Raw genomic sequence first — 13366 nt, 5'->3', positions numbered from 1 at the left:
TTTAACATATATGATTGTTAGAATATTAATAATTAATTTTTAATTCTATCAGAATTTTAATGAAACTGTCCCTTGGGAAGGAAGAACTGATACCTTGATATCACGGTTTGTACATCCTATATATACGACAAATTTTAGAACATTATATAACGAAGAACCAGATCGTCGTGGCCATGTGATGTGAATAAAAGGACTTGAATTTGATGATATTTTTATAATGTTAGATAACATAACTAAGTATCTTCACAGTAAGATAGGATGACATGGTTTACATGATCTTAATGTTGTTCACTCGAGTGATGATATTATAAGGAAAAGTGTAATATCACAGGTAGGATGATTCATAATTTAGAACTACTAACTCATGTATGTATTAAAAATTAAAGAAATATATTAAATTTTATAGGATATTTATGTTTAGTAACCAGTAATTCAGAGATTGGTATTCATGGTTACTATAACGAGGCTGTAGAAACGCACCCTTTCTTCTTTGCAAATGGTCCTGTATTTATGTCTAAGCCGAAACTGGAACCTCTGAATAATTTAGATTTATTCTTGTTATTTTCTAAAATACTTATCTACAGTATACCATAAGGAATGATACCGTATCGCACCTAATCAAGTGCCTTAAGAAACATCAACAGGATATCACAGTAATCCCTTATCGACTGATATGTAAGTAAAAGTTATCTGTCATTGTTATACACAATTATGTGTTAGTGTTATACACAGTTATTTATCATTTTCTATTAATTCAGTTGTAGCCACTACAATATCTATGACACTGGTAGTAATTATGAGAACAATAATGATGTGTTCTATAAGAGGAAATGATGATTAGGAACAAAAACTTACAGGTAAGTCAAAGTATATGTTATTTGCCATTTGAAAAGAAAGTTACTAACTTGGAATTTTTTGATAAATAATAATTGTGCAAAATATATTGGATTTCAAATTTGTCAAAAATTGATATTTAAGAAGCATTGTAATAATATAACATTAATATTTTGATTTTTCAGAAGATATCATGCGGTGGATGGATAATATGCAAAAAATATTAAGCAGTATATGAATTTTCCTATTGCGTAGAGATAACAAAATGAATTTTAAAAAATGTCGACACGGTAATAAGAAATAGCATCATGACAAAGAATATATAAAGACAGTTTCATTTTTTATAAATAAAAATTTGTTGTTCCAGATTTTGAAATACAGCGAAACGTTTAATTAGTATCTTAATATCTTTAAATAATTATTATTTTAGAATCAATTGTAATTGTATCATACGTACTTTTGAATTCGTGCAAGAACATATGTAATTTTGAAGTAGTTATTATTAGGAAACTGTTAGACGCGAACAGTATGCGAAAAGTTAGTATGCAGTGTAATAATTATCAATCAAAACACAAGAATTAAATTCTTGAGGAAAAAATTTCCGGAATTTCTTATTTACATGATTATAGAGAAATCCATAATAAAAAGGAGCTGCTTTCTAATACTTCGCTTCCTTGTAATGCCTACGTTAACAATAACGAGGTTCGACTTTTTGTTTTTAGAGGGATACTGGAAAATTTGAAAGTACAGTACCATTGGGAAGAAAATCACGATATTGAAAACGATATTTGCAAGTAAATTTCCAAAAAATCTGTTTTCAAATTTTCGCTTTCTATTTCACATTAAAAGAAAGGGAGGGCTGCCTTCTTTTTCTGCAAGACAAAACAAACATTCTGAATCTCGTATCAATGAATGATGTCAATAAGTTATTTTTCTTTTCAGATTGAACAATATTCCAGATTTATTCATAATTTCATACTACGCGAAGAATAGACTTTCATAGGTATATAAAGGAAATATTAAGTATAGGAAAACTCTTTTTCGTTGTAGGTGACATATGCTTCACGGTTGAACACATGTATTTTTGAACACATATAAATGAAGAAGTACTCTTATGGAGAAAAAGAATTGATACCTTCGATTGACATTAGATAATGTATATAAACTTATGAACAATCACTATCAGTTTGTATTTTAGGTGCACACGCAGATTTGTTGGAGTTCTTATAAAATGTACTTCCTGTACGAACGTTTTATTCTTCCAAATTTTACGATACTATGTCTCATATAATAACTATATGGATTAAACGTAATATAAATGATCCGAAAATAGACTCGAACGACATTAATTGTCTTTCTATTTATACCAATATCGATAATACAAGTAAAGCTGGAGCAATAGTATGCAAGAATGGACTATTTATTATTTTAAACCAAATCATAGCATATTCAGAATGCACAGTATTATCATGAAATGTAAATGAATCAGTTGTAAACGAACGATTTTACTGTAAAATCATTGCCACCTTTTTTTCATCTGAAATATAGCAGCAATGAGTACATTCTTTTAATATATAATAAAACGAGATATCTTTATAAAGTTACATATGTCATCACTGGTAACTGTTATCTCGTATGACACCAAATATACCGTTAGTATGGAATGATATTTTTATGAAGATATACTTTAATGATAGATTTTATGAATGAAACGTTATATAAGAAAAATTATCTCTTGTTATTCTATGAAGTGTAGTAGCTAATGAAGATTAATTTTACGAAGTATTAGAGCAAAAGAGAATTAAAAAATTAAAAAGATCTAAATAAGATTGTTCGTGTGGCTTAATTATCTCAATTCTGGTACACCACTTGTTACATTCTAACTAATTAGCGCTAAACAATAACTTGCAAATATTAAAGATATTAACACCTTAATATTAACACCTAAAGGTTTTCAGGAAATTTTATAATATTTGATTATTGTATATCTAGTCATTGATTGATAAAATTTCTTGTATAAGCATAGATCGAGGTTGACGTCATACGCAGACTGCATTACAGGTATCGTTTTAATTTATTTTATGGCTAGAATCATTTGAATATTATACGAATAATTATTTCCATTCGAACGATTAATAAATCACGTACCTATAAAAGATATATTATGAAAAAGACGTGACGAAACAAAAAAATATTGGAAATTCCGTTGTCATTAGATCAATTATTTTTGCAATGATTTTTATTTCCATGTAATTACATATGAAATGGGTAATTCATTAACATCTCCTCGAATCGAATATAATTCGTTACACTTCACAACGATTCAAATAATGGACGGGAAATATATAATAACTTTCCTGTCCTTGCGTTAAAACAGTACTGTACAAATCAGATGATACAACCTAACCCCAACCTAACCCCAAAAAACCCAATTACATCCACATTGCATGACAGCACACTTGCAATGGATTTTTGTGATTTCAATGTCACAGACAATGACACAACTAATCAGAACACGTTCGAGGCTATAGACATTGAAATTACCGCGTGTTTAATACGTTTAAAGCATAAATCTAAATTTCACGCGATTATTTCTTTGTACATTGTGAAACTCTTAAATTATCTTAATCGAATAAATAATCCTAATGTAATAAAACATCTTGAAATAGACCTAGATATCTGAAACAGAAACTCGAAGGATAAGAAATCCTAAAAGGTACTAATCCTAAAATAACAAACTCCTAAATAATAAACAAGTGATAAAACCTGTTATAAATAATAAACCTTACCTGGAATAATCAAATCCTAACTAATCGAAAATAAAATAAGGCAAGCAATTCTTAATCTTTCAAGTAATTTTTCCGAAAACACAGAAAGATAGAGAAATTAAAAAGACGCAGCACAAATTGCAGCACAATGAAAGTTTCAGAGCGATGAATACGATCGTATTAAACTAAATAATTTTCAAAAGTGAAATTACACTGAAACGTATATCGATGATATTTGTCATTTCTACGATCTGTTTCGCTTGATCGTGCTTCTTTTCTGATGTAAATTCAATTTATAATACGAACTAAGTTTCCTTTATTATTATTAGTCCTGCGTCTTTTTAATTCGTCACTTCTTTTATTTCAGAACAATGACGGGCTCCAAGATGCTGTTCGGATGTTTGGCGTTAATTGCTTTTCTGCATCCATTAGTTCACGTTTGTACTTCGAGTAGTACAGCTCAAGGTTTGTACTTCGAGTTGTCTTTTTCCATGCACTTCAAATTCCAATACGATCTGGTCACGTGGCCTTCGTACAATTTCGAAATTTTACCTGTTTGGTAATCGTCAATGAAAAAAGAAGTTATGCGTGACCTCAACACATTGAAACAATTTTTATGATTTTTTATTTGCCGGTTGGTCAGCAAGTTAATGGAAAAATTTCACTTAACTATTCGCGTTAATTTCTTCGGTTTAACTTTTGGGAAATGCTTCGTTAGCTTCGGGAATATTCCAACGATTCGTTTTACGTACAAAATAAGCATGATAAATATTACATCACGGTAATGAAAACTATTGGCGTAATACCTAAGATAAAGATGCAGAGACATTCTTAGAATTTCTAATGACACCTTTATAGATTTCTCGTTTAATATCGCTACTACATTTGAATCACTTTTACCTAACGGTGTCACATAGTCTCGTTGGAAATTTGTCAGATTCCTTAAAATGATCACTGAAAATTTTCCTAAATTTCCAAGAATTTATTTATCACGAGGTAAAGAAAATGTGTATTAGAAAGATGAGATCGAAGGTTTACCATTTTTTCAATTATGGCGAACGCAATATGTAATCAATGAAAATTTTATATTTTCACGTTGAAAGTTTCTTCAGATAATTATTATCCAGATGATGACTAACTCTTACGAATTAATGCGTGTCTGTAGGATAATCCGGTAGACTTGATCCGCTTTTTATATCGAAAGTTGAGCAATCGGTGACGCGTTCTTATACACCGAACCGCGAAAAGCAAAATTTCATATGATCTCACCAATTTCGGATGTCAGTCAAATCAGTCAAATCAGTCAAATAATAAGTTCGCGTTAATATACACGTTCGATTTTTGAAAAGCTTGTTCAATTTAATAAGAGTCTTGGTAACAGGCTTATGTTTTTAGACCTAATTGGTTGTTTTCATTTACAAGTACCTCGTGTTAAAGTACTCATAAAATGACATTAAAATCAGAAAACTAATAACTGAAAGATTATCATTTTTCCTCTGTGGTAGTTTACATATAACATAATGCAACTAACATGTCACGATTAATGCAAAATAAATAAATTACTAATATAGAGATTTTTTTAGTAATTTGTATAATCGTGAAACGAATTGGACTTTCTAAAGGCAAATATTAAAGGAAACATGGAATTGATGCCAAATCTATCACAAATATTATTTATACTACTTATTTGCGCAGTTTGAAGCGAATCAAATTGATGAAGGTTTCTTTGTTACATGTTAATTTACATTTTAAAAGACATAACAGGCACGCTAATTAGTTTGCTTAAGATACTTTCGAGATACCAAGTTAGACGCGTTTCCATGAAATCATATCAATTTTACGATGATATTTTTCTATCAAGCATGCAATTATAACCGTATCGTTGATTGGTGCATACAATTATCCATGTACATTCGTCTTTCCGAGTACCGCGCTTCAATATTGCTAATTTCAAATTCGTACATTAATGTTCGTAAATGCTTGAAAATGCTATATAACTGTATCAGCTTCTGTTAAAAGCATTTTATAGTAAAATCTCTATAAATTTGTAATATTTTTTAGACAATTTGAATTCATTATATTATACATCATACATTCTAGTCATTTCTAATTAAGTTACTTTTGCGATGTTTAATTATATTTTATGTATATCCTTATAACTCTCTATGTTACGGCGCGTACGATGGTCCGTGCGCCGTCTGAAGCTTTATACTATATACTGATCTACTACATACTATATACTATAAACTGAATCCTTTGACGTAATCTTAATAGCTTGAAGGAATCTCTAACCCTGTAAGTGTTTTCGGTTTATGGATGGTCCTTAGAACAATACTTAGGTTTATTGCGCACTCTTACAAATAACGGAGAAAGCGGATAGTTATTTTTCCAATAAACAATGTCACCCACGAGCCACGTTGGTAGGAGGCTTCCTCCTCCTATCTTCGTTCATTAACGTTGGCTATAATCAATGGGCACCCTCACTTTCCTAACGAAAAGTGTGAACAACGAATCCGCGTTCTTCGTTCAGAAAGCACACCCACACTGAGATTTCCTCTCGTGGCGGCACACGAGAACGCAAATCTCACCACTCGAAACCAACTAGTGTCGGACGACGGCAGCGCAGTGGTTAGCGCCATAGAGTACAAACGTTCGGATCCCGGGTTCAAATCCCGGCGCCTCATACTTTTCCAAAGTCCGATGTTTCTTCCACGACATCTAAATAAGAAGGAAATACAGCAGTACTACACCCCGGCAAGCGACATCTACAGCCAGCAGCCTACAATTATCACGGATATATGAAGGAAGACGGAGGAAAAGAAGAAAAATAGTGTGTTTCGTCCAGAGCCTGCTAGTGGACTCATCAGTAAGGCTTACCTAGCAGGCTCATGCCTTAGACACAATGGAAGGAGGGGGAAACAAAGCTATGTACATGGCAGAGACATTGAAGACGGATTCCTCCCTCCCACGGCCGGACACTGTATCCAAGGCCGGTCGGATCTCCTACCCTCTCTTGCGACGTATCCCAGTGGAGCGGCCCCACTCTTAATCTAGTTTGGTGGGAAAGGTTCGCGTACACACCGTGTGTAAGAACTATTAAAAACCACATAGTGTATCGCGACTACCTTTCTACTACTTAACCCAAGTCCTATATTATCAGTCTTAGGTCCGAGGCGGCTCCTGTCACGTAAAGTTGGTACTTGGGTGGTAGTAAGAAGGCTGAGTCGTAACCCAACTACTTATTTTCCTTTATAAAACTTTATTATAAACACTTACAAAATAACACCGAACCGGAGAATAGGGGTTGTATGAGTACAGCAACTAGAAGAGGAACAAGAACTGCCCGAGCTGGGTGAAGTCTCGGTTTATATACGTTTTGGTTTTAGGATGTTGAGGGGCTAGGTGTAGGTTATGATGTAGAAAAGTGTCCGAAGGTCGGGGGTCCATATCCTATCTCTGATGTGGACGGAGGTGCGTCACAGCCTTGGTGTATGCTATGATGATAAGGTGGTGATGTGTCCAAAAGTGTCCGAAGGTCGGGTGTCGATGTATTATCACTGATGTAGGTTGAGATGTGATTGATGTCACATACCCCCCTCTTTAGATTGATTTTGGTCCTCCAAAATCTTAGTGTTTCCTCAGTATGGAGCGATGGAATTGGACTCTGACTGGTTCGACTTGTACTTGTTCTTCTTCGTCGTGGTATATGCTTTTGCTATTTCAACCTGTGAAGGTTGTTGGCTGGTTAAATTTCGACTACGATTAATAGGGATAATTTGCTAAGTTTGACGAAATAGCGCAGTATCACGTGTTGAATCTTTTGTAGACTTTCTAACAGCCTGTGATATAGAATGAGTTAGTGGTCTTTGAGTAATGGTTTTATACTATCTTGTTGTTTCTTTATAGTTTGATTGTTATCCAGTTGTTCCTTTGATACTTGCATTTCTTTGTTTTGTTTAGCAACTTCTAAAGCCTTTTCAGCATCTACAACTGGTTCTTTTTCCATGCATGTAATTTCTTCTTCAACCAGTACAACTGTGCTTTCCTCTATAATTCGTGTTTTTGTGTCATTTAGTAAACTTTTCAATTCAATTTCCACAGTATTTGGAGCTTTAGATACCGACTGACTGTCATCTTCTGCATTTTCAATGCCCCAATCATCAAAGATATCCTGAATGACACTTCTTTTGTTAGTTATGCGCACTTTATCTGCTTCACTTATAGATTTATTCCTTCCTTCTGTATTAGCAACATGTATAAGTACGACAATTTTATTATGAATAATTTTCTTTTCTACATTAATTTTATGTGAACTATCAAAAGATCAATCTTGCCATTTCCATTTGTTGTTTCTTGTTATTCTTTTCTTTAATATCAATGTCATCTGCAGTTTCTAGATCACTAATTACTCCTGAGGTAATAGGAGTTATAGAATCGTTTCTTGTCTTTGTATGATTTAATATGTCATAATTGTATTTCTGGCTACAATTTTCAGAAACTTCTTGAGCCACAATTTCTGTTGAAATTACTTCTATAATTGTTCCATCACTTTCTCGTGCTTAACCTATCGAATTAAATTCTTCATTTACAATTTCAGCGTTCTTCATTCCTTTTTGTTCTGCAGAAACATTTTTTTTTTTCTTCATTGGAATTTACAACAGCATCCTTTTCATGTACAGTTAAAACAATATTTTTTCCGTACTTTCATTCATATCATTAATATATAGTAGTTTCTACTGTCAGTACCATTACTTCTGAACTACTATCAACTAGTTTAGACAAATCTGTGTCTGTATCCGTGAGATGCAATGTTTGGGCTTTATCATCAAAAGTTTCACCAAGTGTTTTAATTAATGCTTGACACTGAGCATTAGTAACACTAACTGTATCTATATTTAACACTGTACAAACGTTGTGTTTCTCAATGTTTTGTTCACCCTCATTTGTATTAAATATTTCAACATCGTTCGTACTTTCTTTATCTAAAGATGTGTCACCTGCATATCTTGAATGATCTCCAATCTCAGTTGTATTCTCTGCTTGCTCTTCTTGAAATTTCTCATCTTTTTTTTTTTTTTATATTGATCATCAATTTGTGGGTCCTTATTTATTATTTCTTGTTCTACTTCATTAATCGCAGCGTTCTTTATGCTCTCTGTCTCATTACTTTCCTTACTTTAAAAATTTTTTTTTGTTTTTATTTAAATCTGTTACATCACATTTATTTACTACTAAACCATCTTGAATTGTATTATCTGTACATTCCTGTGACTTATTTTTTTTTTTTTGATTTTCTGGAATATCATGCACATTCTTTATAATATCAGTCGTTGATTCTGATATTAATGAAGAAGATACATCTACTTTTATCGATGATTCTACTTTATTAATGTCACTGTGCACTTCATCTAGTTGTTCCATAGTAAAACATCAAGATTGTTACAACTACTTAAGAAGTCATGGATTGTTATTTAAATATTTACTGCACTTTTCCATCAATGTAACCCTTTATGGCAGTTTGACATTCTACAGAACACCAATGCTGTATCAGTTTATATTTTTCTTCATCATGAAGTTTTATTATATCACCTAATTCTTCCTGATGTTTTTTTTTCTTTTTTTTCAATTCTCAAATAAGAGTGTGTTTTCTATGTGAATCTTTTAATTCTTGGTTCGCCTCGAGTAAGCGATTATTAACATCTTTGGAAAGTTTTTGGATGTTTTCCAGTTCTTTTCTAAGAAAATTATTTTGTTCGTTCATATCTTTTACTTTACCTTCAATTTCTACCCTACGCAATATTTCAAATTTATTTTCATTGACAAGGATCATTTTTCTTATTTTTCAAAATCCAGTTTCAATTTATTAGTTTCTTCTTCATATTTATATCCAAAATCACCCACTTTTTCATATTCATCCTTTAGTTCGTCTAGTTCACATTGAAGGGCAGATTATTTGTCCTTGTGGTTCAAGAACTACATTTTATCTCTTTTGCATCTTTAGCTCCAGCTTCACGTTCCTCCATTGAATTACTAACACATGAATTAAGTTTGGCCTTTTTTTTTGTTCCAGCAAGTCAACTTCATATTTGTGACTTATGTTATTTCTTCTAATTTTATTGTTAGTTCTTCAATTTGTATTCCAAAAGATTGAACTCTTTTTACGTGCGTGTGTGTTTTTTTTTTTTTTTGTAACTCGTCGAGTTGCAATTCTAATTTTTGCACTTCCTCCTTCATGTCCTCTATGTGCTTCTCGAACTCTTGTGTCGTCCTGTCTTTGTCGGAACATTCTACTTGAAGATCAGCGAGTTGATGCTCGGGATCGTAATTCAATTTTTGGTCGTTAGCAGTAATAAGCTCACGTAACTTCACTTTTGAACTTGATCTTGTTTGGTCTTGATTGTGTTTTCGTGGTGCTTGTGGTGTTCTAAAAGTAATCGTCACGTTGCTTGCATTTTTAGTGCACATTGATACACTGCACTCTGCACAGGCAATGCTTTTGTTGTCATGAAATCTCTCTAACTTTTCAGTAACAAAACCTTTTATTTTATTATTTAATTTTGGATCATGCGCCCCTGGTGGAGATACATTATGTGTTCTCTTTACCTTTATTATGCACACGTTTTCCTTTTGCTCTCAATTTTTCGATCATCTTGTGCTGTTCTATATATTGTGTTCTTATGTTCTTCGCATATAAATCCTGTCGATTGATTTTATCTTTCAGTTGAGGTACATGTTTAATTCTTTACCTGTGATTATGATGAACAACCTCAGCGTATTTCCTTTCTCTCTCTTTTTTTTCTTTTTTTATGGATTTCTTGATAATCTTTTAGAAGTTGCTCGTTATATTTGGAAAGCTTTCTCACTTCGTCTTCAGCTGTTTCCTAACGGGATTTTTCTTCTTCAAGTTTTTCTGTAATCATTTTTTCTAAACTTCTCCATTTATTCTGTTCTTCTTCGACTAATTCATTACGTTTCGGTATCTGGCTATCTTTTCCTTTAAAACATTTAATTTTATCAGAGAGTTCTCCTATTTTCAAACTTGCTTCATTTAAGTTAACTTTATGAATTTCCGATTGATGCTTTAATATTTGATGTAAGTCTTCTATTGCTGTTTCACGTTCTTTCAACTGTTCATTAAATTCGTTGTTTAGCATATCCACTCGAGAAATTTCGAGTTCTTGAGCATCGTTTCTTCTTTTAGAAATTTGGCTTATTTTCTCTCGCCTGCTGCTACATGTTGCTGTCATTTTATCAACTTCTTTCTTCTTTTTTTTCTTTTTTTTTTGTTTAACTTAAAATCTTGATTTAAGGTTTGTGTTTCACTATATTATTTATTATTATTAACTAGTTCAACATTATTTTCAGTAGATTTTTTTTCGCGTGATTTTTATACTTATTTAAATAGTTTAACATGAGCAAATGCATCGTACGTCAGATATACCATTTTTAATAAATTGTCGCCTTTACAACTCGAGTTACCTCTGAACGAGTCGCATGATTGATCAATAAGCCATGAGTAATTATGCAAATTCAGTTTTTTTTCATCTATTTATTTGAATATTATAACAAAGACTTTACATTGAATATTTTATTAAAATTGTAAGTTTTTCATAAACGCTTCAAAAGCCACAGTCTATTGATCAACTCCTCTATCCTTTCTCTTTCTCCTCACTAAAATAGATAAATTCCTAATGTAGTTTGTGGATAATATTTTTTTTTTTTTCTAAAGCAAATCACATTTATCATCTGATATATTTTTTGAAATAATTTCTGTCTGTACATTTTCTTCTTTTCCCTTACTCCTCTTTCTCTTTCTAATGAATTCTTTTTATTCCGTAAAATAGTTTTTGTATATTCAATTTTGTTAAGTGCAATCCTTATTTCTGATAACTTACTTTTGTTAGATAATTCTTGTGAATCTTCTACTACATCTTCCATATCATTTTGAGTGCGGCTTCTACCTTCAGTAAATTTAATATCTTGAACCGTATCATTAATTTCAATAGCTCTTTCGGTATCAAGTAAATCGCACTTATTATTCAATATACCTTTTGAATTGACTTCTGTCTCTGTAGTTTCTTCTTTTGTATCTTCTTCGAGTTTTCTTTGTTCTTCTAATCCACCCTTCTCATTTTGTAGGATCTTCCTTGTATCTTCATCTTTTTTAACTTCGACTTTATCCGATCTCCTAGGTCTGCCTCTATGTTTCGCTTCATCAGTTGCTATTACACCCGTTACTGCATTATCATTTTCTACAGATTTATACCTATCGCTATCACTAGCTGTGTTCGTTAAAAGAACTTCCCTTCGTTGACGAGTATCAGTTGTTTCGTTTTCACTATCTGAAATTGATTTTTGTTTAACACCTCTTTTTTCTTCTTTGGCATATTTATTTTCTACATTTTCCGATGCCTTTTGTTTATTAATTATTTCACACTTGTCTTCGATTAATTTCGTCTTTAAAGCGCTTCGCAAAATTTTATTTGTGTTTGATTGTCTGGTTTGATTATAAACAATTTCTTCAAATTTTGGCGAAGTAGCAGGCTTTGCAGCAACATTATAACGACTGCTCCGTTTACTACTATCTAACATAGATGGAGATGGATTCTTGTCATCTTTATTCTCTAAAGACTTCTCTTGTCTATTAGCATCTAAATTTCTCGACATAAGATCTGCTGAAGTTTTTGATTCTGTAGTGTCACACGCATTTTTCGCTGTCATCATTTGGTCTTCTTCTATAAGCAAATGTTCATTATTGTAAGCATTATCTCTTGCTTTTTGTATGGATTCTAATGATATATTTTGTTCAACGTTGTCTATTGATTTTGTATCATTTTCAGCAGTTGATTTACTAACTGCTTCTAATTCCTTCGTTTCAATTTGGTTTTTTTTATTTGTATCGCCGTCCAAAATATTTCTCATTGAAATATTATCCTTCTTGTTATGATCTTTTTCTGCTTCTCCTAAACTTTTACTTTTTTTGTCAAACCATTCTTGTAAATTTTGAGTATCTTGTGACGAAGATGGTGACAAATCATTATACAATACTGCAATATCTTCTTTCCTTCGTTTCACAGACTCTTTCTGGTATTCTGTTGAGCTATTGACATCAAACATTAAGTCTGTTTTAATGAAAATATAATCCTGTGAAGCGGTGTTAATTGATACTTTCTTTTCATAAGAATTTTCTACATTAGACTGCAATTCTTTTGAAAATTCTTTCAAAACCATTTCTTCATTTCCTACAGTAACGTCTGTTTTCTCCAAGCTTTTGTTCAAATTATTAGAAACTAAACTACCCTGATAACTCCGACTAGTCGCTGCTTTAATAGTCTCCTTTAACAGTTTTCTTAACTTGATTTCGTTCTGCTTCTGCATAGCGTCTAGTATGGCCCGAATACTTGGATCCACACCAGTAGCCATAGGGCTAACAGAAGATGTGTCTTCTGATTTTTTGCTCATAGTGGTTATTGTACTGTTGTTGGAGTCTGTACTAGCGAAGCTACTGCGACGAGTACGATAATATTTAAAAGAATCCAGTTCTTTACCTGAATATTCTTCTTTTCGTGACCAATTTCAGTTTTGGTGATGACCGTAGTCCGCTTTCCGTAGAAGTCGTTTTCACGTAAAGTGAGCTGATCTGCAGAAGTCCGCTGATCCCTCAATCGTCAATGATGCACGTATGCCGAAATGCGTAATTTCGTTTTCTTGAAGTTGATGGATCCTGGCACGGATCGCCAAAATGTCACGTAAAGTTGGTACTT

The 13366-nt window shown here is 32.4% G+C and overlaps 1 protein-coding gene and 1 long non-coding RNA gene across 2 annotated transcripts; one reads left to right on the top strand and one right to left on the bottom strand.

The window, feature by feature from the left end:
- The first annotated feature begins 1471 nt into the window (after positions 1 to 1471).
- On the top strand, positions 1472 to 6705 carry LOC126875762 (uncharacterized). The gene is made up of 2 exons (XR_007693653.1): positions 1472 to 1628; positions 1777 to 6705. It is a non-coding gene; the product is annotated as an uncharacterized LOC126875762 (long non-coding RNA).
- A 3989-nt stretch (positions 6706 to 10694) lies between these two features.
- Positions 10695 to 12752, bottom strand: LOC126875729 (cylicin-1-like). The gene is made up of 2 exons (XM_050638610.1): positions 11651 to 12752; positions 10695 to 11563 (listed from the first exon to the last, which is right to left on the bottom strand). Exons 1-2 carry the CDS (start codon positions 12717 to 12719, stop codon positions 11274 to 11276), a joined length of 1359 nt encoding a protein of 452 aa, XP_050494567.1. The 5' UTR covers positions 12720 to 12752; the 3' UTR covers positions 10695 to 11273.
- Positions 12753 to 13366: the final 614 nt, after the last annotated feature.

The sequence above is a fragment of the Bombus huntii genome, unplaced genomic scaffold (assembly GCF_024542735.1).
Source record: "Bombus huntii isolate Logan2020A unplaced genomic scaffold, iyBomHunt1.1 ctg00000057.1, whole genome shotgun sequence".
Taxonomy (NCBI): Eukaryota; Metazoa; Arthropoda; class Insecta; order Hymenoptera; family Apidae; genus Bombus; species Bombus huntii.
This window is presented reverse-complemented; position numbering and strand designations above follow the sequence as displayed.

Bases quoted from the DNA above. Each gene is read 5' to 3' on its own strand.
- LOC126875729 (XM_050638610.1), bottom strand. From the start codon at position 12,719: ATGTTTGATGTCAATAGCTCAACAGAATACCAGAAAGAGTCTGTGAAA. The intron at 11,564-11,650 runs GTATATTGAATA...AATTTACTGAAG, and splicing joins GACAGAAGTCAATTCAAAAG to GTAGAAGCCGCACTCAAAAT.